The following is a 26,260-nucleotide window of genomic DNA, read 5'->3' on the forward strand; positions in this document are numbered from 1 at the left end:
ATATTATTTTTGTACAGGAGACTCATGTGAGGAAGGAGGATAGTCAGCATTTTTTAGGTTTTGGAAGGGTCAACAATACCATTCAAATTCCCAAGCTAAAGTAAGAGGCATTTCTATTTTTATGGACTCCTTAACCTCTGTTATACATTATGATAAAACTTCGAACCCACAAGGTAGATTTTTGCTCCTTACTGGTTTACTTTTTAATCAAAAAGTTGTCTTAGTTAATGTTTATGCTCCGAATATCGACTGTCCTGAATTTTTTAAGCGTTTATTTACTTCCTTCCCTAATTTGAATGACTATATGTTGATAGTGGGTGGGGATTTTAATTGTTGTTTGAAACCCTCGATGGACAGATCTAAGCCCACTCAGGCTTAACCAAATAAATTGGCCTCTCTTATTAACTCTTCTATGGTTGATTCCAGAATTTCTGAAATTTGGCGATTTTAACACCCCAAGGATAAAGAATTTTCATACTTCTTGCATGTTTATCATAATTACTCAAGAATTGACTATTTCTTTACTGATCATTGTTTACTCACAGATGTTACTGATTGTAAATATGACTCTATTACTATCTCTGATCATGCACCCTTGAAGCTTTCTTTTAAGACAATGGATTCATCCTCAAATGTTAAATCATGGCGGTTCAACTCTTCAGGACTCAGACTTTGTCAATTTTATTAAACAACAAATTGATTTGTTTTTTTCAACAAACTTCACAGAAGAGATTTCTAGTGGAACACTATGGGACACTTTTAAAAGCATTTATTCATAGACAAATTATTTCACATTCTGCTGGAGTCAGGAAATGAATTAATACTGAAATACTTACTTTGGTTGATAAAACTAAAGAAATTGATAAGATCTACTCTCTAACCCCTATAAGAAGAGAGTTGAGCTTCAAGTGGAGCACAGTTTGTTATTATCCTCCTCAATTGAAAATCAGTTAATTAGGTCTAGGACCCAGCTTTATGTACATGGAGACAAATCTGGTAAACTATTGGCAAACCAACTGAAAGCTGCTTCAGTTAAATGGCAAATTATTAGGATTCATAAACGAGATGGTACTCTGACGACTGATCATGAAGACATAAACAAAGCCTTTCAAGATTTTTATAATTTTCAATACCAATCAGAATTTTCTGATGATTCCTCCACAATGAATGAATTATTAAGGAAATTGAATATTCTGAAATTAACAGTAGAAGACTGTGTATCATTAGATGCACCCATTATGGAAACTGAAATAAAAGAGGCCATTTCTTCAATGAATTCAGGAAAAGCCCCTGGTCTGGGTGGTTATACTGTGGAATTTTTAAAATCCTTTTCCTCCATACTCTCTCCTTGGTTATGTAAAATTTTTAAGGATGCATTAACTATAGGTAAACTACCACAATCCTTTTACGATGCCTCTATTTCTTTAATTCTTAAAAAAGACAAAGACCCTAATGAATGTGCATCCTATCGGCCCATATCATTGCTGAATACGGATTCCAAGATTGTTACCAAAATTTTGGCCACTAAATTGGAAAATATATTACCTCAAATTATTTCCGAGGATCAGACTGGATTTATTAAAATCGTTACTCATTCTTTAATATGAGAAAATTAATTAATATAGTTTATATTCCTTCATCAAAAATTCCAGAATGCGTCCTCTCCTTAGATGCTGAAAAAGCGTTTGATAGAGTAGAATGGCCATACTTATTTAATATGCTGCAGAATTTTAATTTCAGCCTGAAATTTATATCATGGATTAAATTAATATATTATAAGCCGTTGGCTTCGGTATTTACTAATAATCAAAGATCTCCCTTTTTTCAGTTGTTCTGTGGCACGAGGCAAGGCTGTCCTTTAAGTCCTCTACAATTTGATATTGCTCTGGAACCCTTAGCCATTGCTCTTCGTGACTCACCCAATGTTTTTGGTATCACCCGTGGGGAGGGGACGTATAAGCTATCATTATATGCTGATGACTTATTACTATATATCTCTGACCCGGAGAGATCCATTCCTGCTATTCTGTCCTTGCTTGTTCAGTTTAGCAGCTTTTCTGGTTATAAACTAAATCTTAATAAGAGTGAATTATTCCCATTAAGTATGCAAATCCCAGTCTATAAACACTTACCATTTAAAGTTGTCACAGATAACTTTACTTATTTGGGTATTAAAATCACTAAGAAACATAAGGACTTATTTAAAGTTAACTTCTTACCTTTAACTGACCAAATTAAGCAACTTATTAATAGATGGTCCCCGTTATCTTTGTCATTGGTTGGTCAAAGTAATGTTATTAAGATGATGGTTTTACCTAAATTTTTATACCTATTCCAAGCATTACCAATTTTTATTCTTAAATCCTTTTTTGACATTATTGATTCCGATATATCTTCGTATATATGGCAGAATAAAAATCCCAGATTTAGTAAAAAAATATCTTCAGAAGCCTAAGAAGGAAGGTGGTTTGGCTTTGCCTAACCTAAGATTTTACTATTGGGCAGCTAACATTCGAAATTTAATATTTTGGACACAAGAATGGGTTATCAAGCCCACAATGGATAAACCTGGAGTGCAAATCTGTACAAGCCTTCTCATTGTTTTCTATTTTAGGATCTTTGCTTCCCTTTGTCTTATCTAAATTGAATAAACAAATAACTAATCCTATAGTTAAATATACTCTACGAATTTGGTTTCAATTCAGTAAATTTCTTGGCTTAAATAAGTTTATCTTATCAAGCCCTGTTATATCTAACTTTTTTTTCAGCCCTCTCTTATAGACCAAGCCTTTGTGTTGTGGAAAACAAAAGGCGTAACATGTTTTCGTGATCTATTTTTAGATAATAGTTTTATGTCCTTCGAACAGTTGTCCAATAAATTTAATTAGCCTAAAACCCATTTTTTTAGATGCTTACAAATTAGAAATTTTTTAAATAATGTGCTATCATCCTTTCCAAATTTATGTCCAATGGACATTACGGAAAAAAATTCAGTTCTGAATCCCTGTCAGAAGGGTTTAGTAGCTGTCATATATAATATGATTACGAAAACACAACCAGAGATATCAGACAAAATTAAGAAAGAATAGGAAGAAGAACTTCACTGTTTCTTATCTGCAGAGCAGTGGGAGAAAATTCTAGTTAGTTAATTCCTCTTCTATTTGTGCCAAACGTGCCCTAATACAATTTAAGGTTGTACATAGGGCTCATATGTCTAAGGACAAACTTGCTCGATTTTACTCTCATGTTAACCCTATCTGTGACAGATGTCACTCTGAAATTGCCTCATTGACTCACAAGTTTTGGTCTTGCCCCTGCTTGCAAAATTATTGGAAAGATATTTTTGGTATTACTCAACAGTTTTGATTATCAAGGTGCAACCTCACCCTATTACTGCAATTTTCGGCTTGCCTGTGGTGCACAGTGGTCAATTGTCCCCTGCAGCCAGGCGGATGATTGCATTTGCTACATTGATGGCTAGAAGATCTATCTTATTGAAATGGAAAGAAGTTAATCCTCCTACCACATCTCAGTGGTTTTCTCAAACCATTTCTTGCTTGAGTTTAGAAAAAATTAGAAGTGTCATTTTTGATCCATCAGTTAAATTCGAAGAAACCTGGAGTCCATTTATTCAACATTTTCATTTGAGTTTCCCAAACCTGATGTCTTATTTGGATAGAGGTGCGGAGTTATAGACACTACTGTGTATATTTGATATATTAGCCTATGATGGTTCGGTTTTTAAAAGCTTTTTTCTTCCTTTTTTGGGGGGGTTTCCTCCCATTTTTTTGTAACTTACTATGAGTTTGGGAGGCTACCATATATGGATTATTAATTGTTTGTATTTGTACTTTAACCTATCAATTATGCACTCTCAAGCTCTCTGTATTTGATGTTTTCTGACTATGATTATTTGAAAATTAATAAAAAGATTTAAAAAGAAAGAAAAGAAAGAAAGCCATTGAAATAAAACTAGAGGAAAACAATTTTAACAAAGATGAAGGTCTTGCTGCCAGTAAGAACTGGAATTCGATTGTAAACAAAATGGGAGAGTGGAAACCTAATTGAATGAGGACTAACCAATCAGGAGGGACAGACAGCAGGGGTATAAATACTACCGAACTAGACATACCCAGGCATCATCCCTGATGAAGATGGCAGAGGTTGTCATTGAAATGTCAGTTATAATCGATACTTGTACCTGGCTGGAAGATTGAGAAGAGTTTATTCGTCATCGGGAAACCACTAGATCCTTTTTCACACAGTAAAGAACGTCATTTATGTCAATGATCAACACAGTCCAGGGATTTGCTGAGGAAGCCAGCAAGTATGGCCATACCTCTGGTGCCAACATGGTATGCCCACAACTTACAAACCTGTAAGTCTTTGAAATGTGGCAGGGTAGAGAGCACCCAGAAGTGAGGACAATCAAGGGAGATGGCGGGACGTTTACAGGACTGCTTTCAATCAGTGGATTGCACCGTTTTCAGGGATTTATTTCAGGGATCTGAATGAATATGCCACCGCCGTCATGGACTTCATTGAGACCTGAGTGGACGGGTGTAATCCTTCAAGAACAGACCAAGTCTTCCAAAACAGGAAGCCTTGGATGAATCAGAAGATCCGCTGTCTGCTAAGGGCTAGATCTGTGGTACTCAAGACTGGTGATCCAGCACTCTACAAGCCTGGGGAGCAAAAAGGCAATTCTGTGTGAAGTTAGAGGTGCAATTGCATGCAAGTTGCATGCTATTACTTCCTATAAGGTGAAATTTAACAGCATACAGAATGTGTTAAGGAACTGGAGTTGCAGCTCGATGACATTCAGCTCATATGGGAGACTGAAGAAAAGATAGGAGCTCCAGGGAAGTAGTTACCCCTAGGTTGCAGGAGGCAGATAACTGTGTGACTATCAGGAGAAGGAAGGGTTTTAGGGAGCTAAGAAAAAAGATGAAAAGCAGGGCTACCAGGATAGTAATCTCGGGATTGTTGCCTGTACCACACACCAGTGAGGGTAAGAATAGGAGCATTTGGCAGATAAATGTGTGGTTGAGGAACTGGTGCAGGGGACAGGGGTTTGGTTTTCTGGATTATTGGGATCTCTTCTGGGGCATATATGATCTATACAAAAGGGATGGGTTACACCTGACCATGAGGGGGACCAATATCTTTGCAGGCAGATTGCTAAAGTTGTTCGGGGGGGGGGGGGGGGGGTGTTGAACTAATTTGGCAGAGGGCTGGGAACCAAGGATGGGGCAGTGGTTTACAAACTGACGCAGTGTGTAGGGAGATTGCTAGCAAGGACAGGCTGATGATAGGCAAAATTGCAGTCAAGGGATGAGTTGCAATGTATAAGGGGGATAAAATTGAAAAGGGTGATAAATACAGGACTGAAGCTGTTGTATTCGAATGCACACAATATATGGAATAAGGTAGATGGACTTGTAACAGTTAGAGATTGGCATGTATAATGCTATGGGCATCACTGAGATGTGATAGAATGAAAATTATAGCTGGGAGTTTAACACCTATGGATACACAGTGTACTGAAAGGACAGACAGGTAGGCAGAGTGAGTGGTGTGGCTGTGTTGGTAAAAATGAAATCAAATTCTTAGAAAGGAGTGATACAGTATATATTTGGAAGATGTAGAATCCTTATGGGTTGAGCTAAGAAACTGCAAGGGCAAAAAGACCCTGGTGGGAGTTATACACAGGCTTCCAAACAGTTAAAAATCTGTTCCTACCAACTGGCTGAAGTGTTCAAGGATGTATTCAATCTCTCATTGCTGCAGTCAGGTTAGAAGAGCAAGGTGAGGAACCTCAACGACTATCACCCAGTAGCACTCACATCTACTGTGATGAAGTGCTTTGAGAAGTTAGTCATGACTAGAATTAACTCCTGCCTGAGCAAGAACTTAGACCTGCTGCAATTCACCTAATATCACAGCAGGTCTAAGCAGATACAATGGTTTTGGGGCACCTAGCCAACAGCAAAACATACATCAGGCTGCTGTTTATCAATTACAGCACAGTGTTCAAGATGATCATTACCTCAGTACTATCGACAAGCTTCACAACCTGGGCCTCTGTACCTCCCTCTGCAACTGAATCCTTAACTTCCTCATTGGGAGACTAAACTCAGTCATAACATATCCTGTTCACTGACAATCAACACAGACATACCTCAAGAATGTGTGCTTAGCCAACTGCTCTACACTTTCTCTACCATATACGTGGCTAAGCACACTTCAAACACCAACGACACCACTGTCGTTGGCAGACCTTCACATGGTGACGAGGAGGAATATAGGAGTAAGACAAATTAGCTGGTTGAGTTCCGTCACAACAACAATCTCATAATTGATGTCAGCAAGTCAGGGAGTTAATAGTAGACTTAAGGAAGATAGAATCGGGGTAAAGCACACCAGTTCTCATTGAGGGGTCAGAGATGGAAAGGATGAGCAGCTTTAAGTTCCTGGGTGTTAACATCTTGGAAGATCTATCCTGGGTTCAACACATCATGAATAGGGTATGCCAGCAGCTCTGCTTCATTTGGAGTTTGAGAAGATTTTGTCACCAAAGACTCTTGCAAATTTCTTCTGATATACCATGGAGAGATGTACTGACTGGTTGCATCACAGCCATTGTAAGAGGCTGCAGAGGTTGTAGACCCAGCCAGCTCCATCAGGAGCACTGCCCTCACTACCACTGAGGTCATCTTCAAGAGGCTGAATATCATCACTAAAGACCCACAACATGCACTTCTCTGATTACTAATATCAGGGAGGAGGTACAGGAGACCAATGACCCACACGCAGTGATTCCCTTCACCATCAGATTTCCGAACAGTCCATGAACCCACGAGCACTACTTTGTTATTCATCTTCTGCATTAAGTATTTATTTTATTTTTGTAACTTGTAGTTATTTTTATGTCTTTGCACCATACTGCTGCAACAAAACAACAAATTTCATGACATACTGTAAGTCAGTGGTAATACAGCTGATTCTGATTGCTACCTTTCCCCATTTCTGGGCTGTACATTCTGCTGAGGTAGTATGGATCTTTCTCCAACCACATTTCTCTTCACTCTATCCACCAATGCTTTATCAGACTCCTCATGATTTTAAGGGACTGAGAACACTTTAAATGGTATAAGCTGTCAAAATTCTCTTTGATCTGTTGCAGCAGTTGAGAAATGCCTTGAAAAGCTCTGTGAGTTTTCTCAATAACCCTCCACAGTTTATGGGCAGATCGGGGAAGTTACAGTGACATTACTGATTGAACAAATGTGGCTGTGAGATTCTGAAAATTATGTTAAACTACTACGAAGTTCTGACAGGCACCTGGCTTTGAAACATCAATTGTTCCTCTTTCCACAGATGCTGTCTGACCTGCTGAATGCTTCCAGCATTTTCACTTCTCCAGCATGTTCATATTTTTGATTAACGTTATTTGGTCACATTTGAGAGGTTCCCTCCTGTTTCTCGAAGAAATGTGCAAGCATAGTGATTCTGACAATAATACGAATGCAGTATATTGACTCTACTTACTCAATTTTACCCATGTACATTCATTAACGAGATTGTGGCAAGACAATAGTCAATGCAGATAACTCTTAATTACTTACAATGTCCCAAAGATTTGTTAAGTCTTGCACAACAGATCAGTTAAGAAACTAATAACATGGTGACTAGAGAGTATTTGTAAAAGAAGTTAATTATGATTAAAAACTCACCGTAGATAAGTATTTTCAATGTACTTGTGCTCTTCCTCATATAGTTTCTGAAGAATTGCGTATAAAAGAGGAAGCTCAAACTTGATGTATTGTGCTACCTGCAAGTGTTAATAACCAGCAGTTAGGATGCAGACCTTTGAAGTTATTAAGTTATGGTGGAGACTACTAAGGGTTAGCTTCTAACCTCTTACTTACATCGGTGCTAATTTCCTCTGCATCTTTATCCATTAAAAATAGTTTTACTATTTTGCGAGATGGTCCATGGAGCAGTCTCTCCCATAATGGAAATGCTGTGTCTTTAAGCTTTTTCTTTTCTGTAAAAATGCACAAATATTAACTTTTTAAATTATATCTTCTTTTACTCATTGTAGGGATTTTGGTATTAAGGTATTTGGTATTTATTAAGCTTCAATACATGACTTAACAGTAGAGCATGGCAAGACCCTATAGTGGGACATTCAGAAGAATAGCTGGGTAACATGTGGGAGAAGTAATGCTTATGATGGTAAGAAGCTCATTGCTCTTTTACTATGTGACCCTCATTACCTGCCATGGAGCAAGATTTTAAAACTGAATTAATTTTTGTGGGAAATGTGTATTGCGGAAGCAACCAGAGATCATGGTGGTTCTAACACCAGGCTTCTAGATCCAGCCACTGAATACTTTTCCTGGTAGGGAAGTGAAGAGAACATAGTGTAACTGTCATTAGTGCTCTTGGATGGAGGTTACCCGCTCTTCAGCAAGTTGGGGTGAAGGGTGTTCTCAGAAATTTCTTTGGGAAGGAAGGTCCATGTGGAGAATTTTGGGATAGTTTCTTCCATATGTGTTTGATAAATCATTCCTCCACCAACCCCCTGCCTCCTTTGAAAAAGCTTTGGGGTTTAATTCCTGTTTCTGCCAAAGGAAGAAAGCAACACTACTTTTCCTCTCAAGCTCTGGTTACAGATGCATTAGGATTTCATTCACTCAAGACAACTTTAAAATTTGAGAAACCCCATGGCTTAAGCATCTACCTGCTAAATCCTACGGGCTAACTGTGCAAAGGTTTAGGGCAGGGGTTCCCGAGGGGTCTGTGGACCCTAGGGTGGGAGCCCCTGCTTCAGGCTCTGGTCACACAAGTAACAACAACCAACCAGCTGAGCTTTATTTGCTACTGACACCTAGCCCTCTTCCCAAGAATATAAAAACATAAAATACACAACCAGGAGTAGGCCGTATGGCCATTGAGCCTGTTCATGTTGGATCTGGTCATGAACTCAACTCCAGCTACCTGCCTTTTCCCCATAACCCTTAATTCAAATATAATGCAAAAATCTATCTAATTGTGATATTTAATAGAATATATTCTGTCTCTGGGCAGAGAACTCCATAGATTCATTACTCCCTGGGAAAAGCAGTTCTTTCTCATCTCCATCCAAAATCTCATCCCCAAATCTTGAGCAGTGTCCCTCAGTTCTAATCTTAGCAACTAGTAGAAACAGCTTTCCTGCCTCTACTATCTATACTTCTCATAATTTTATGTTTCTATAAGATCCTCTTTCTTTCTTCTGAATTTCTAGCAAGTATATTTCCAGGCAACTCTAAATCTCCTTATAAGCCTTATCTCTCCTACCACCCTCATACTGGAATCAACCTAGTGAACCTCCTCTGCACTGCCTCCAAAATCAGTATATCTTATCTGAAGTTAGGAGTCCAGAATTGCACTGAGTACTCCAAGTGTGGCCTCACCAGTACCCTCAACTATTGCAGCATAATCTGTCTGCTCTTGAGATCAATAATAAGTTTGCCAAACAGGAATACTCGTCCTGTATGCATACTGCGTCTACCTGATGGAATGACCTTTATCCAGATATTTCTTCCTTAGTTACAGCTTAAGGCATTTTCCTGACTACAGCTAACTAGCATATAGCTATCTGTATTTTGACTACACTATTTTTTAAACATTAGCATGACTTTTGCTGTCTTCCAATCTGCTTGGACCTGTCCATATTCCAGATAATTTTGGTAAATTATCACAAATGCCTCTACTATAACTTCTGTCATTTCTTTCAGTACCCTGCAATGCATCCCATCTGGACCAAGGGACTTGTCTGCCTTTAGGTCCATTTGTTAGCTCAGCACTACCTCCTTAATGATAGCAATTATATCAAGGTCCCCACCATCCAATGCATCCATAACATTTCCGTTTGGCATGTTAGATGTGTCCTCCACTGTGAAGACTGACACAAAAGTCATTCAAGACCTCAGGCATTTCCACATCACCCAAGTGTAGTCCCCTGCTCATCTTCCAGGGTACCCCATTCACTTTAGCCACCCCCATCTTGTTGTTGTTTTCCTTCTAGGAAGTCCTCAGGATAAAGACTGACTTGCTTCCTGACTGACTATAATTCTCAGGAGAGGATGATGTCTGTTCATGTATTCATTTAACATAATATGGCTTTTCCACACTAGACATCCCATGAGCCTGATGGAACAAGGTTATGGAGCAAAGTCAGTGAGATCGTAGGTAATTAGAGACCAGTTACAGGTACGTGCACATGCCTGATTGAGCTTCCCACGCCACACCATCTAATGGCTATGTGCGCTATTCCAACCAATAGCAAAAGAGGAAATTATACAAGTCACTTACCTTCACTGGCATGAACAACGTACAGTGCAAAATCATTGGGATCGTTTTCTACCTGTCATAAAATAAAGGCGTATCAAAGGAAAATAAATCGTAATGTACTGACATCACGGTGCCTTAGAATGATCTTTATCTGCATAACTAAATTCTTCCTGCACATGTCTGTTACACTGTAATGTGTCAGCTTTCCCTTTATAAATTCTTACTCTAGATTTCTTGTAGAAGATCACTTTCTGGTTCGTATTGTACCAACAAGTTCTCAAAATTCTCTGGCATGGCTTTCTGAACATTTTCTCTCAATACGTAACCTTTCTATTGATGAAGTAAGAGTTTCAGCAAAATAAAACAATATGAAATCATAATTATTGCTAAATTTAGCAATCAACTTTACTATTTTACCACAAAATTAGAAATTAAAGCCTGGTATCAAAACAGTAACTAATCTTAGCAGTGTCAGCTGAAGTTGGGTTCTATGTGCATACTTTAGGAGCAATCAATTCCACTCAAATTATTTTAATGAGGACTAGTTAGACACGGGAACTTCTCAAATTTTTAAAAGTTGTTTGTAGAAAATGTGAAAGAGCAATTTTAAAGAATTTTGGTGAACGTTGATAATTCATTAGAGGCATAGCAGGTTTCAGTGCCTCCCCAGACTTCTGCTTAGCTAAAGAATACAGAGACCTCTCAACCACATTGTACCGACATTTGGTTTAAACCGAGTTGAGTTAGATTTGGATTCCCAATCTCCTCTCTGTAAGTTAGTCCAGAATTTATATATTTAAATAGGCTGTCTATCATAAATCAAACACCAAATTTGCTCTTAACCTAGCTCTTTAATACTTCAGGGAAGGGAGTAGCTGAAGGGAAGAATTGAGCCAAGAGGAACAGGACCAATTCTTAACCATCCCAGGCAAGTGGAAGAAAAAAAGGAGTGGAATATTGAGATGAATAGATGCATGAGGGGAGTGGGGTAGTTAGGGAAATATGGGAGCAAGGGAAGCAGGTGTATGAGGAAAATTGAGAGAGAGCAAGGCAAGGGGGATGAGGGGCTGAGGGAAGTGGAGCAGCAAGGTGAATGGAAATTGAAGGAGTTTGGGGAGTGAAGGTTATGTGGAATGAAGGATGAAGGATTTGAAGATAAAATGTGGGGGCAAATAGAAAACGGAAGTGAGAATGGTTGTGAGGGACTATACGAATAGTGGAACAGAAAAATACATTGAGTGAGTGAACAGGTATAGCGAGTCAGGAGTGTGGTGGTTTGGTTTTGACTCTACTCAGAAGCATTACAGGTCCTTTAGAAAATTACCTTAAACTTTTGTAGGAGTAGTGTTATGACCTCCTTGGTTGTCAGTGTGCTGTTGATTCTCACACTGGTTACTGAACCTTCGGTTGGTATGAAAATAGATGTCTGCAAAATACAAAAATCTTTATTTCTATAGGTCACAAACTTTAATTTTTAGGGCTATTATTTCAATTATTACATGTTGTCCAGCTCTGCTAAACTTCATGTACCCCGAGCTGGTGTATGCCTCCCTGGCCAGGTCAAGAAGAAAATCTGCTAAGATGTTCTCCACCATGCAGCCTTCCAACATTTCATGAAGCCAAAGACCATGAACTTGAGACAAAGGAGAAGTCAGACATAGGGAAGCAGAACCATCAAATAGTAATACACCAGCTGGAACCATATATTAGGTGTAAATATGAACCATCAGGTACACAAACTATAGGCAGTCTGAGGGTTCTTGAAAAATGGAAATAGCAGGAGTGAGCCATTCAGCTCTTTGAGCCTGATCTACTATTCAATATGATTATCCAAATCTAGTATTGTGCCCCAGTCTTCTTCCCATATCATTGATCTCTATAGCCTTAAAAACAACAACTCTTTCTTTAAAATATTTAATAATTTGGCTTCAACTGCTTTCTGTGATAAAAGAATTCCATTGATTTATCACTTGTTAGGTGAAGAAATTTTTCCTTATCTTAGCCCTAGTTGGCATTCCTATAACTCTTAGACCATTGTGAACATGCTTTCTGCATCTGATGCATCCAGTCCTGTTAGAATTTTAAAGGTTTCATTGAGATTTCCTCTCATTCTTCTGAATTCTAATGAACAGAAGCCCAATTGACCCAAACTCCCTTCACTTGTCAGCTGTGGCTCCTGAAAGTCCTGATGTCTCGATGAATGAATGGTCTCAGTCCAAAGCATTGACTGTTCATATTCCTGTCCATAATGGTGCCTGACCTGCTGAGTTCCTCCAGCATTTTGTGTGTGTTAGTCATGAATAATTGATGGATTACTTTCTCCAATCTGATTTTCCTTGAAGGGGAAGTAATTAAAATGTTGTATTGCCTTTAGTAATTTTAAAAATAATTTTCACACTCAAAATGCATTCAATACTGTTGAATCTTTCCACTGATGTGGTGGCTTATTGGTTTCCAGCGGGTACATAGATATAAATGTGACCCTTGTATCAAGTTAATTTTATATACAATTCAGATAACTTGTGTCAGTTCCAGGATCTGAAATTAAACCTCCATATCCTTACACCCTGTGATATTAAAATAGCCATTTGGAATATTCTATTTTCTTCCCCCTTGTAGCCAAAATTTCAATTAGACTTTTATAATTTTTTAAATAAATACATTTCAGAAAATAACCCAAGTCCTAAAGAAGCTGTGTATTGGAAAAAATTCCCTTTGTTTCTAGTAGTTTCACCTCTGGCCTTTTCTACCAACCCAGAGATCCAGTGAATGCAGCATGAGTTTCAACAGGCTTGGTCATGTGTAAGTCACTTGGCACTGTCTGAGAGGATTTAATGATATAACGGCAGGAGAACAGCTGCTCTGCTGCTTGAAATAGCGTGCCCCCTCAATACCGTTTAAATAACGCCTTTGTAATTGACACCTATGATAATGAATAGTCAGTGAGGTCTATTTCCATCACGTGGTATTTTTCTTTAATCTGGCTTCATTGATTTCGATAGTGGAATTAATCATGTGTGAATTTCATGCCCATCCTTACTACTAAAAGGTGACATTAATTTGAATGTTCTACCTAACGTTTTCAGTAAGATCTTTAACTAAGATTTGTGAGTGTGTGTGTGTGTGTGTGTGTGTGTACAATAATGTTTGTTTCATTTAAAGACAAGGAACAACTCTTTTTCAAACTGAACCTTTTTTCCAATTTGGCATGTAAGCCACACTTCCCGAATGAACTAAGTTTGGTCAGTGTCCAGTTGCAGTGCAAACCACACCTTGGCAGCATGAAATGTTAATTTGTAGGACTGTCAACATTAGGAAATTTTAGGAGCAAGACTCATAACAAATTATATATTAATGAGGATGTGTTTTACATTTTTTTCTCAGTTATAAGACAAGCTGGGTTTCACAGGCTGAATAAAACCAATCTCTAAAGGCAAGAGACAGCTATTTGGACACTGCAAGGAAATACCTTTCCAGCCCTGCTCTTTGGAGGAGGAGTTTTCAATCCCAGCCTGCTAAACAAATTCTTTGATCAGAGTACTAACTTCTTCACCTCCACCAATGACTGGATCTTTTCCCAAGCCACCTGATCATCTTAAACTTCCTTCACACTTTAGTATTTTCTCAATCCTAATTTCTTCTCCAATTCTTCCATCCTCTGAATGGCCTTTCTTCTCCTAGGCCTGACCATCCCATCTTTCTGGCACCTGATGATTTTATCCTGGTCTCTGATATACCTTCCCTGCTGTTCAACTCTCCAGTCTTCTTCCCAGCTTCCGTTATCTTGCATTCTCTCCATTCTTCAGACTATTAACAGTCAGCCAGTCTCTTATTTTGCCTGCTTGTGGTTGGAAATAGGAACAGGAAATTTCTAATCCTATATAGACCCAAGAGACTGCAGATACTATGATGTGAAGCAACAGTTTGCTGGATGGATGGCGAGTCAATCAGCCTCTTTGGCGGGAAATAAATTGTTGATGTTTTGGGTTGATTCAGGAATCCTGCGACAGGGTTTTGACCTAAAGCATTAACAACTCCTTTTTGTCAACAGATGCTGCATGATCTGCCAAATCTGAAAAATACCAAAATAATAGGGTTGTGGTCATGGGTGACTTCAACTTCCCTAAAATTGATTGGCACCTCCTCAGTGCAAAAGGTTTAGGTGAGGCAGAATTTGTTAGGTGTGTCCAGGAAGGATTCCTGACATAGTATGTAGGCAAGTTGGCTGGAGGAGAGGCCATATTGGATCTGGTGCTTGGCAATGATCAGTTCAGGTGACATCTCTCAGTAGGTGGGCAGTTTGGAGATGGAGACCACAACTACCTGACCTTTACCATAACTTGGACCAGGGATAGAAGCAGATATGGGAAAGCATTTAATTGGAAGAGGACAATTTATGATACTATTAGGTGAGGACTTGGGACTTTATCTCGGGATGTACCAAGAGAAATGCACAATGGGATTGTGGGATTTGTCTAGGGAACTGGGAAAGGCAGAAAGTGGTATTAGATAGAGTATATTCAGTGTGGAAGTCAGTAACCAGTGGGATTTTGCAGAGATCTGTTCTCGGACTTCTGCTCTTTGTGATTTTGTTAAATGTCTAGGATGAAGAAATGGAAGGGTGGGTTAGTAAGTCTGCAGATGACACGAAGGTTTCTGGTGTGATGGATAGTGTAGAAGGTTATCTTAGGTTACAACTGGATATTGATGGATGCGGAGCTTAGCTGGCAAGTCGCAAATGGAGTCAATCCAGAGAAGTGTGATGTGAACTTAAAGGCAGAATACAGGCATAATGGCAGGATTCTTAACATTGTGGATGAACAGAGGGATTTTGGAGTTCATGTCCACAGATCCCTTAAAGCTGCAGCACAAGTTGATGGGGTGGTTAAGAAGATGTATGGTGTGTTGGCTTTTGTTAGTGGGGATTGAGTTGAAGAGCCGTGAAGTAATGTTGCAGCTCAGTGAGACTTTGGTTAGACTACACTTGGAGTATTGTGTTCAGTTCTGGTCACTTCATGAATGTAGAAGATTTAGAGAGGGTGCAGAGGAGATTTACCAGGATGCTGCCTGTATTAAAGAACATGTTTTATGAGGATGGTTTGAGTGAGCTAGGGCTTTTTTCTTCAGAGAGAAGGAACATGAGAGGTGATTTGATAGAGGTGTACAAGATGATAAGGGGAATACATAGCATAGACAGCCAGAGACTTTTACCTAGGGTAGAAATGTCTAATATGAGGGTCATAACTTTAAGGTGTTTGGAGGAAAGTATAGGAGGGGTGTCAGAGGTAGATGTTTACAAGGCAGGTGTGTGGAACATACTGTCAGGGGTAATGGTAAAGGCAGATAGGGACACTTAGATAGGCACATGAATGAAAGAAAATGGAGGGCTATGTGGGAAGGAAAGGTTAGATTGATCTTGAAGTAGATTAAAGGGTCGACACACACTGTGGGCCAAATGCCTTTACAGTGCTGTACTCTTCTATTACCTCTCAGGAGTGGGTGAGTACAGGAGGTTGGGTCTAATATCTATCAAGAATGGAGCGATTACATGAATTTGGATTTACTAGGAATGTGTGGAATATACAAATTTGGTGTGTTACCTGTGCAGAAAGTGGGTATCCAAAACCAGGCACATCAACCCTTGGGAAGTGAGGAGAGAGGTATTAAAGCTTGGAGCACGTGTAAGCTGATGGCAGAGATCTTTGGGCAATAGTCTCGCTTCACAGGAACGTTTAGGAATATTGTGGAAGAGTAGAGGACAGTGACTCCACAATGTTTTAATAACTACAGTCAGTAATGAATAATTGAAGCCTACGGTTTTCATTCAGCTGATTTTCTACTATATGTAAACAAACATGCACTTTAACAGCCTCTTACATCTTCAAGATCCAAAGAAGAATTTCACCATCAACAAAACATCTTTTAACATGTTGATTTTGATGTATGTAACTATATATGACAGATAACATGCAGCAGAAATGTCCTAAAGACAGCAGGTATGGTAAACATGTACTTGGTTACTGGTGTTAGTTGAAAGATTACACAAGAAAATCTCCATGCTAATCATTGAATAGTGCTGTGGAATATTTTCAGCCACCTAAAATGATACCACTGAAGTGTCAAACTAAATTATGAGCTCAATTTTCTGAAATGGAGATTAAACTGATACATTCAGGCCACTTGATTTTCACCAAGGAAAGATATTGGATACCGATCACAGAGAGTGCTGTTTTCCTGTTGCATAGTTACAATTCACACAATGTACTTTGCAGCTTAACTGTACTTCTTTAGTAGAAAAGAACTGGATTCGCTCCTCATACCTCATAGTTGTAAAAATGGCCATTAATGGAGAAGCGATGGTGTTTAGCTTTCCGTGCTGTAGCCACTGCTTGGTTCTTTACCCTCATTGACACCAACGACACATCACTCCTGGTACGTATTAAGGTGCTACCTTCTTGTGTTCGTTTTGGCTTTAATGTACTGGTTTCATATACTAAAAATATGGAGGAGAAGAAAGTATTAACTTACAACTTTAATGTGCCATATTTTTCTCCAGTGCTCAAGCTGGTTAAATGGTCAAACTTCAAAATTACATGAGATATACATTTCATAATACTTCATATATTTTCAGAATCAGAATCACTGTCACTATTATTATCATCACTGTCTTATATGACATGAAATTTGCTTTACAGCAGCAGCAATGGCATAAAATTACTACAGGGGAAATTAGGGTTAGTTCCAAGTCTAAGGAAGATGCTTTTCGATCAAGATGGAATCGAGCGATCCTGCTGAGATTGTAGCTCAGACTTAGTAGTTTTTTTTTAAGTTTGTAGGGATGTATTGAGTATACGAGTTGGAATGTTATGGTGAAGTTGTATAAGGCATTGGTGAGGCCGAATTTGGAGTATTGTGTGCAGTAATTTGGTCACCAAATTACAGGAAGGATATTAATAAGATTGAAAGAATGCAGAGAAGGTTTACAAGGATGTTGCCGGGACTTGAGAAACTGACTTACAGAGAAAGGTTGAATAGGTTAGGACTTTATTCTCTGGAGAGTAGAAGAATGAGGGGAGACTTGATAGAGGTATATAAAATTATGATGGGTATAGACAGAGTGAATGCAAGCAGGCTTTTTCCGCTGAGGCTAGGGGAGAAAAAAACCAGAGGACATGTGTTAAGGGTGAAAGGGGAAAAGTTTAGAAGGAACATTAGGGGGGGGCTTCTTCACACAGAGAGAGGTGGGAGTGTGGAATGAGCTGCCAGATGAAGTGATAAATGCAGGCTCACTTTTAACATTTAAGAAAAACTTGGACAGATGAGATGGTGTATGGAGGGATATGGCCCAGGTGCAGGTCAGTGGGACTAGGCAGAAAAATGGTTCGGCACAGCCAAGAAGGGCCAAAAGGCCTGTTTCTGTGCTGTAATGTTCTATGGTTCTACAAATTACTAAATAATAGTGCTTAAAAGAAATAACAAGGTGGTATTCATGAACCATTCAGAAATGTAATGGCTGAGACTGTTTCTGAATCATTGTGTGAGGGTTTCAGGCTAGTGTATCTTCTCTCAAAGGCAGTGTAAAGGGGGGTATCTTCTTTTTCTTTGTTACTGTGTATGTTAATCAAAATGGCTTCTTTGTTTTGTTAAAAGTGGGAATGCTTCTTTGTTGCGAGAGAGTGCTGGAAGCTTGTTTGGGTTAAAATTTACTGATAACGAGAATTGTATTCCTTTGTAAACCAATTGGGATTAATGTTCTTTCTTCTGAGTCTGTAAGCTATTATTGGCGGGCATTTTGGGGAGATCGGCGCGAGGGGGTGAGAGAGAGAGGACGTGATGCTGTAAACTAGACGAGGAATGGACCCCAAGTGGGGGTCCGAGGCCAGGAGGTACTCCGAGGAGAGGAGATGAAGATAGATGTGCTTGGTTGACCACTTCGGGTGGTCCTGAGTTGCGAGTTGAGGAGTTCGGAGGGGATCAAATGGTGGCCAGAAGACTTCAGTAATTGAGCTCCAATGGTTGTGCACGAAGTGGTTTGGACTTTGATAAGTTTGGCGCCTTTTCTTTATTTTCTTTTCCTTCATATATACTGTATGGTTATTAATCAGTTATAGTAATCTTTATAAATTGTAATCACTTAATCGCATATGGTGTCCTGTTTGTTCTTTGGCGAGGCAGGGACATCCAGCACATTATCCTTTGAATCTGTATTCTTCCTCATTTCTGCGATCGGTAGCTGCTGTTTGATCTTCTCCAAACGGAAACACGTGGCCTGCACTGCTCCTGCAGTCTCTTCAGCCTCCTGCAATCGAGAGATCAGCTTCTTCTCTGGCCCCTCCAACTCTCGCCACAGGCTCAGCAGTTCTTACTCAAGCATCCTGGGCAAGCCCCCACAAACCCACACCTCCAAGGACATAGTAATGAGGTAATGAGAAAAGGACATAGCTTAGATATGAGGTTCCTTAGTGAGGGATGCACCACCTCTTACAGATATCCTCAGTGGCTGGGAGGGTTGTGCCCATGATGGAACTGGCTTTGTGAAAGAACCCATAGTTTTCTCAAAATTGATAATTTGTAAAATCTTTGTCCCCCCAACAGCATGTATTCACAATGCCATATTTTACCAAGGCCAGCATTCTTGATGACCTTAAATATTGATCTAGGAACCTTACCCAGCTCCTTAGCGGCCTGCTCTTCCTCAACTTCTGCCTCCTCTTCCAGTTCTGTAATGTTGTACAAATTATCAAACTCTCCCCATCGTGTCATTCCTCTGCAAGCACAAGTTTATTAATTGACTGAAATGAAAATGAAGATGTTATGTCTGTAGTGTCGTTTTCAAGAAATCTATAATGCCGTTACAACTACTGAAGAATTTTACCTTTGGAAATGCAACAGCTGATTCGATCAACTATATTCACCATATATATGTGTTAGGACTTTGCTGTGGTGTATTGGCGCAACATGCAGCAAAAATACAGTATTTACCAATTATAATGAATAATTGTATAAAAATAAACTTGAGGTTAAAATATGGATATGGAATAACATAAACATAAATATCAGCACATATTTACAATGTAACAGCATTGTTAAAACGTGGTTTAAAGTGTTTCAGTGTAGGGCAGTGACGGGCATAATCGACAGAGGGAGGTGGGGTCTAACGAGAATGGTTGATCAGATGAGTTGCCTGGGCAAAGAAAGTTTTAAGAGATTGTGGCATTTCTTGTTTTAATAGCCCTTTAGTGCAATCTAGAAGGGAGCTTTTGGAGAAGGAAGTTTGCAGGGTGGGTAATGTCTGTAATAATTTTTCCTGCCCACGTCTTTACCCTGGACATGTATAAGTTCTGTAGTGTTGGTAGGTTGCAGCCGATGACCTTTGTAGCTGACCTAACAGTTTTCTGTAGTTCTCATATGCTGTCAGAGGATGCTGCATCAAACCAGGCAGTAATGGCTGATGTGAGGAGGATGTTCTCTAAGATGACAGTGTAGAATTGCACCAGCATGTTTTGGAGAAGATGAAATTTTACTAACTTCCGCAAGAAGCACATCCTTTGCCAAGCTTTTTTGTTATTGAAGGAGATATGGTTCTCCCACAGGAGAACCAAGTGTTGGTCATGGTTTCTTCCCCAAACAGCAATTTGCAAATGATCTGATAATTCTTTAAGTGATAATGACTGAGGGATAGGTATTGATCAGAGTTTTGTGTGTAATGCAGTTGCACTTCATCAGAATAGCGTCACAGGATCATTCATATCCATTGGGTTGAGCAGATAGGATATTATTGGAAGAGGTTTTTCAAAATATGAAACTACTGACATTGCAGTCAGTGCAGCTTATGAACATCATTCAGGAGTGAGTCAAAGTGAATCAGAGGCAGGAATGCAACAAACAGTTGTGTGTTGTGTGAAGGTTATCCCTCGGTTTGAGAATGGTAGGGTGCTGGGTATTAGCACTTAGCGGAGAAGATAGAGAATATGGATTAATTGAGTCTGGAGGAATGGCTGGTTAGAGAGCAGAGAAATCATTATACCAAGGACGATGGGATAAAATATTTTGGGGGAAAGATGACAGTCCAGTGGATAGGGAGTATTATTTGGGGATAAGGACTCTACTGTAAAGCAGATACAGTCAGGCATAATTCAAGAGGCTAGGGTCTGAGGGCAACAATTAAACATAGTCTGTGAGAGGTATAATCTGGAGTGCTAATATATAAATTGCATTTAAAACTACAATATTGTAATCCAATTCTTAGCACTGTACTCCCATTGAGAGAGAATTGCCTGGGGTAATGTGTTTACTCTGCATTCCCATGCTTTGCAGTTTATCTACCAAGATTTAGAAGAATACAGAGAATCACCCACCTTTTGTTCATCACAGGGTCAGGAGTTTGAGCAGACTTTGATGGTAATCTGGATTTCTCATCATTGACCTGTAACCTTATTGGTTGTTTTACACTCCAGGAAATATCCAATAGCCCTTCCAAGACAATTTTTCCATTGCTCTACAGAGGGAATAATGAGAAGCTTAATTTATAAGGGAAACTTCAGGACACAATGTTATATAAAAAAACAAAAGCAATTTATAACAGTTGGAAAGAATAGTTTCAAATATTACACTCACTATCTAAACCAGCTCAGCAGAGTTAGGTTCCCTTCAGGTTCAGAAGTACTTATGTCTAAAAATTAGATCCAAAATATCAGCATGTTTATAAGTCTCTACTTATTAACTCTTAATCTAGTACTTTCCAAAGATAAAATTGGTCTCCCTCATTCCTGCTGGCATTTTCCAATGAAACATTTGACTTCCATCTCTTTATTTATCCACAAAATTTTCAATGCTGTTTTACCAGCTATTTTCATAGTTTTGGTGGATTGGACGAATCAGTCAACATCAACCACTTTCATTCATTCTACTTGTCAATATTTATGTGGGAATAATGTTATTTCTATCTGGGTTGTTTGTCTTGTATCCATTGTATGTTAACACACCAAGGCAAAAAGCCAGTTTAGTTCCACACTAGCAGCTTAAAGATTGTGAATTCCTCAAACCTTGAATTTCTGTTCTCTGTAAATTTAAAACCTGTTTAATTGTTTGTCCTGTCTTTCCTTTGAACAATATGATTCAGAGCCATACACATTTCACTCTGAATTCTTAGCAAACAATCAAAGACTTATTAGAGATAGTATCCTAAACCAATAGGTCAGACTTTCTTCTTCTATTTGGCATCAAGTTTTGCCATGAGACAAAATGAATGACGACAGCTGAGGGGGTAGGACAAAAAGAAAGAGAAATATCACTTAATTTTATAGAACTTGAAAACAATAATAGACACAAATTATAGTGAACTCCACATCTGATAGGATTCATTCCAATGTCATTGTTATCTCTTTAAAATATCATTGATGAATACTCCTGCTCACTTTCTGAATACATTAAAAAAAGATTTAACGAGTCAACGATAGAGAAAAGTATTCCTTAAAAGCAGAAGTTTAAATATCTTATGTTTCTTATTGGTAAGTTACATTGATTTAACCTATGTGCACTGATAACAGTAGTTGTTTTCTTACCAGTACACTGTACTAAATTGTATAGATTTGCTTTCATTTCTGCTTCAAGGAGAACAAGACAATGAGATTGGATGGTATTTTAAAATGAACTTTAATCTCTGCTTATTTAAATGTACTTACCTCATAAAATGACAGTTGAAAATTCCTCTTATCTTCATGAAAACAATTGTATGTTCTTAACAATGACAAAAACTCATGCCTGAGGAATAAAAGAATGTAAGTTGAAAATCTTGGTGTTTATTCCAGCTATCTGAGTAATGAAATTGTTTTTCATAGTTTTGTAACGAAACTGTTTGCTCAAAGAATTGGATGTTCTGCAGAATGAATCAGAGGTGCATTAGCTCTGTTGGTAAAGAACTGGATCATTATGGTAGAACCTGCAGATAAAGGGACATCTAAATTAACCACTGCGTCCTTCAAGTCTGCTTCTCCACTTGATCATATTTGATGAGTGAAATCTCAGTGATTAGACTGTAACCTGGCAGTATATGATTTTAGCATGGAAGATCAAGATATTGCTTTAATGGAAATAATCAGTCAAATTGGTCCCTAATGAAGTATTTTATCGGAGACTAACTTCTCTGATGAATTAGCCTTTGATGAATGAACTTCTTAACAGTAGCTATACTGTGGACTTCTTAACAGTAACAATACTCAATAAGTAATAGGACTTATAATAAATATTGAGCATGACTTAAATTTTCATATGGTTTAGATAAATCTTAAGGATAATTTTGAGATGAGTTCATTGAGTATATCCAGAAACTGAGTAGGAAGTAGGCCTTTTAAAATTTGGTCATGTGAATCTGAATCTTACTTATTATCATTGACATATGATGCAAAATTTGTTGTAACGAGGAAGAGTCCTATGGAAATGGTAAGTATAACATGAAGAAGTTTCAGTTTCAGTTTGAGACCGAGAGACTGAAATCTAAACTTAAAAATGACAATTACAAGGTATAGTTGACCAAAGCAGACTAGGAACACAGGTTAAAAGGCAAGACAGTGGTTAAACAGTGGCAGAACTATAAGGAAGTAACTCATAATTTCATAATTTTCCACAAACATATTCCATTGAAAAAATTCTACAAGAAGAATAATTGATCTATGAACAATTAACAAAGCTAAGAATGGTGTCAAATTGAAAGAAAAGACACAAATATTGAAAAATTAATGGTAGTCAATAAGATTTGAAAGTTTTAGGTTGATAAAGAAAATGGGTAATGAGAGAATGTTAACAAGGAAAATGTTGCATCATTGAGTTTCGACACTATAGCAAAAAGAAGTGAATGCTTGAAGTACATTCCTCCAGCATTTTGTGTGAGTTGCCTGAAAGACATATTGTTCTCTTAGAGGAAGATATGCAAGAGTGGAAAATGGCAAATAAAGAAACAGAAGAGACTTTGAACAAATACTTCGTATCGGCTTTGAACATATTGAACAAATGATAGCATAAAAATCAAGGATAAATGGGAATTTAAAATAAGAACTATTACTACGGGAGGGGAATACAAGTAAGCATATTGACTTAAACAGGTCCTCGAGATCTGCTGATTTACATCCTAGATCTTTTGTAAGTGTCTGCACGAAAAACAGATATATTGGATGTTAACTTCCAAAGTTCCCTAGAATTTGAAATTTAGCATGAAATGGAAAATTGCTGATATATACCCATAGTCGTTAAAGGAGGGAGATGCTGAACACAAGGTAAGTTACTCTAACGTGTTGCTGGGAAAATGTTGGATCTGTTGTTGAGGGAAATGTACCACAGCATAACAAAATGAGTAACAGCACAGAAGGGGACCGTGAAAAGCATCAGTAATAGTTCCATGTATAAACAATCCAGTATTACTCAATTTCACACCCTCTGCCCATGTCTCTGCAATTTTTTTCTTCCAGTAAACAGTCGAGAATTTAGAAAATCATAATTCAATTTAGCAGGGTCAGAATGGTTGAAGGAAAACAAAATTGTGTTTGACAATTTTATTATCTTCTTTGATGGTGTAAGTAGAAGCTGGATACAAGAGAGCCAATAGATATTTATATTTCCAAAGAGCATTGGATAAAGTAGCACATGAAGGTTATTGCAAAACCTGGAAGCTCAATGAGATGAGACAATATAGTGGCATACATAGGTGGAGCATTAACTAATTAACAGAAAATAAAATGTTAGGATAAATAGGTCATTTTAACTTGGCAGGCATCATGAGTGGAATGCCACAGGTATAACTTTTGGAGCTCCGGTGTTTACAGTTTACATTAATAATTTAGTTGCCAGAGCCAAGTGCTTTTGCTGCTAGTACAAAGATATTGGGAGAGTAATTTACAAGGATGACACAATGAGTCTGCAAAAAGAGGCAAAGAGGATAAAGCTGTTTAAAATTTGACATATAGAGTATAATGTGAAAAAATGTGAGTTTATGCAATAGTTATATTAAGAAAGAGATGGCAAAGATTCAGATAAAATGAGTCACCTGTCTTAAATAGGAATGCATAGGAAGTTCTTCTCTCAGAGGGTTGTGAATCTTCAGAATAATCTGTATCAGAAAATTGAATATTGTTCGCAATAGGCAGCAAAGTGGAGATCCGATTAGCCATGATGTCACTAAAAGACTGAGAAGGCTTGAATAGCTTAAGACTTTCTGCTGTTTCTACTGTGTTAAATTTTTATGAATTAATGAAGTGTTTTGCATTTTAGGGTCCATATTCTTAACTTGGAACTTGAATAATGGTATTTGGAGTCAAATTCCTGGAAAGTAGCCTTTGTGATACCATCAGACAAGGGAAAATCTGCAGATGCTGGAAATCCAAAGCAACACACACAAAATGCTGGAGGAACTCAGCAGGTCAGGCAGCATCTGCGGAAAAGAGTATCGTCACCGTTTTGGGCCAAAGGGTTTTGCCCCGAAACGTTGACAATACTCTTTTCTGTAGATGCTGCCTGGCCTGCTGGGTTCCTCCAGCATTTTGTGTGTTGCCTGGTGACAACATCCATTGATATCATCATTTTAACATTGAAAAATGTTACAAGGCACTTAGAACCACTACTGAGGATAATAAATAAAATGTCGGAGGTAGGTTCTAAGGAGAATTTTTACAGGAAGCAGGTGAGATGGGCCTGGGGATTGAGAAAAGGAATTCTGGAGCTTAGGTTTTGAAGTTGAAAATATGGCTACCAGTGGCGGTGTAATCAAATATTCTCTGGTGCATATGGAAGCTCACTTATTTTGCTGGGCTAAAGGGTTGAAAGAGGTTGTAATGATAAGAAAGAGCAATTTCATGGAGTGATTTGAAAATGAAGATGGTAGAATCAAGGCATTGCTTTGCTAGGAGACAATGTAGGTGATGAGAATACGTGGAGCAGAGTTTTTGAATTGTTATTAGCCTGTTATTAGCTACATAGCAGTAAGTGTAGATAGCTAATTTTTTATCACTAACTCTTAACAATTAATATTCTCTTTAAGCATGAAGGTACCTTTAATATGTTTGTTTACAATGGTAAAACCAAAACTATTTCACTCATTCAGATACAAAGGAAACTCCACCAAAATAATAACTTCAGAGTAACGATTGGAAAGGCATCAAAGATAAATAAGACTTCACAAGAGAATCTTGGTACCTGGAAATGGTCTTGCCTTTACGAACTTGAATTTCAGGTTGCAGATGTACAGTGTTCATGACAAGTGCATTTATTCAGAGAACAAAAAAACCTAAAGAGCTGAATAAATAACATGGGATTTTTTTTAACAACTCATGCAATGAATATTGTAATATTTTCCCCAGAGGAACTCATTGAAAACATTTACATTCAATGCTGATGTGATATCTGGAAAGACAACCTTTCTGAACAACAGCCTGTATACAATTGAGCCAGCACAGTGTTATCTAGTCACACTGGTCAAAACAAACTCAGCCTTTGAAACCTCTGAAATAAAAGGCCTGATAAGTCAAAGTCACATCCCTGTCTTCACCATTTGCCAGTCTTAAGAATACATTAGAATGCTTGTGAAGGTTCTCTGATTATTTTTTAATTTAAGTAAATAGTTAAAAAGACAACATTAAAGTAAATGCAAATAATATAAAAACTGTGGATAAATGTTTCTGGTGCAGCAAGGAATGGCAAAGACTTCTCAGCTACCTCCTACGATTAGAGACAAAGTTACCAGCCTGTAATCGATGTCTTCTACATAGATCTCAAAATGATCAGATCAACTAGATGCATTCTTTGAAAACATATCAAGTTAGGGATAGATTTGTGAGTGAAAATTGCTTCATTTTCATGGATTTTAACCCAATTTCTCAGATAAATAGGTATGATGTGTTTATGGGGTAATTCAGTTATAAAATTCTGT

At 38.2% G+C, this 26,260-nt stretch overlaps 1 protein-coding gene across 4 annotated transcripts in view; it reads right to left on the reverse strand.

Annotated features, from left to right (window-relative positions):
• Positions 1-26,260, reverse strand: part of rassf6 (Ras association domain family member 6) — a 53,875-nt gene that overhangs the window by 10,028 nt on the left and 17,587 nt on the right. For 3 of the 4 annotated variants that reach the window (XM_059970050.1, XM_059970053.1, XM_059970051.1), the window contains 9 exons: positions 25,528-25,626; positions 22,029-22,107; positions 20,703-20,842; positions 19,014-19,111; positions 16,665-16,837; positions 11,669-11,770; positions 10,366-10,417; positions 7,932-8,050; positions 7,737-7,834 (listed from right to left, as the gene is read on the reverse strand). In XM_059970050.1, the coding sequence (XP_059826033.1) occupies positions 7,737-7,834; positions 7,932-8,050; positions 10,366-10,417; positions 11,669-11,770; positions 16,665-16,837; positions 19,014-19,111; positions 20,703-20,842; positions 22,029-22,107; positions 25,528-25,586 (920 nt within the window). In that variant the 5' untranslated portion in view covers positions 25,587-25,626. The remainder of the gene's footprint in view (positions 1-7,736; positions 7,835-7,931; positions 8,051-10,365; positions 10,418-11,668; positions 11,771-16,664; positions 16,838-19,013; positions 19,112-20,702; positions 20,843-22,028; positions 22,108-25,527; positions 25,627-26,260) is intronic. The other variant, XM_059970049.1, reaches the window with a different exon arrangement.

The sequence above is a fragment of the Hypanus sabinus genome, chromosome 5, assembly GCF_030144855.1.
Source record: "Hypanus sabinus isolate sHypSab1 chromosome 5, sHypSab1.hap1, whole genome shotgun sequence".
NCBI classification, from domain to species: domain Eukaryota; kingdom Metazoa; phylum Chordata; class Chondrichthyes; order Myliobatiformes; family Dasyatidae; genus Hypanus; species Hypanus sabinus.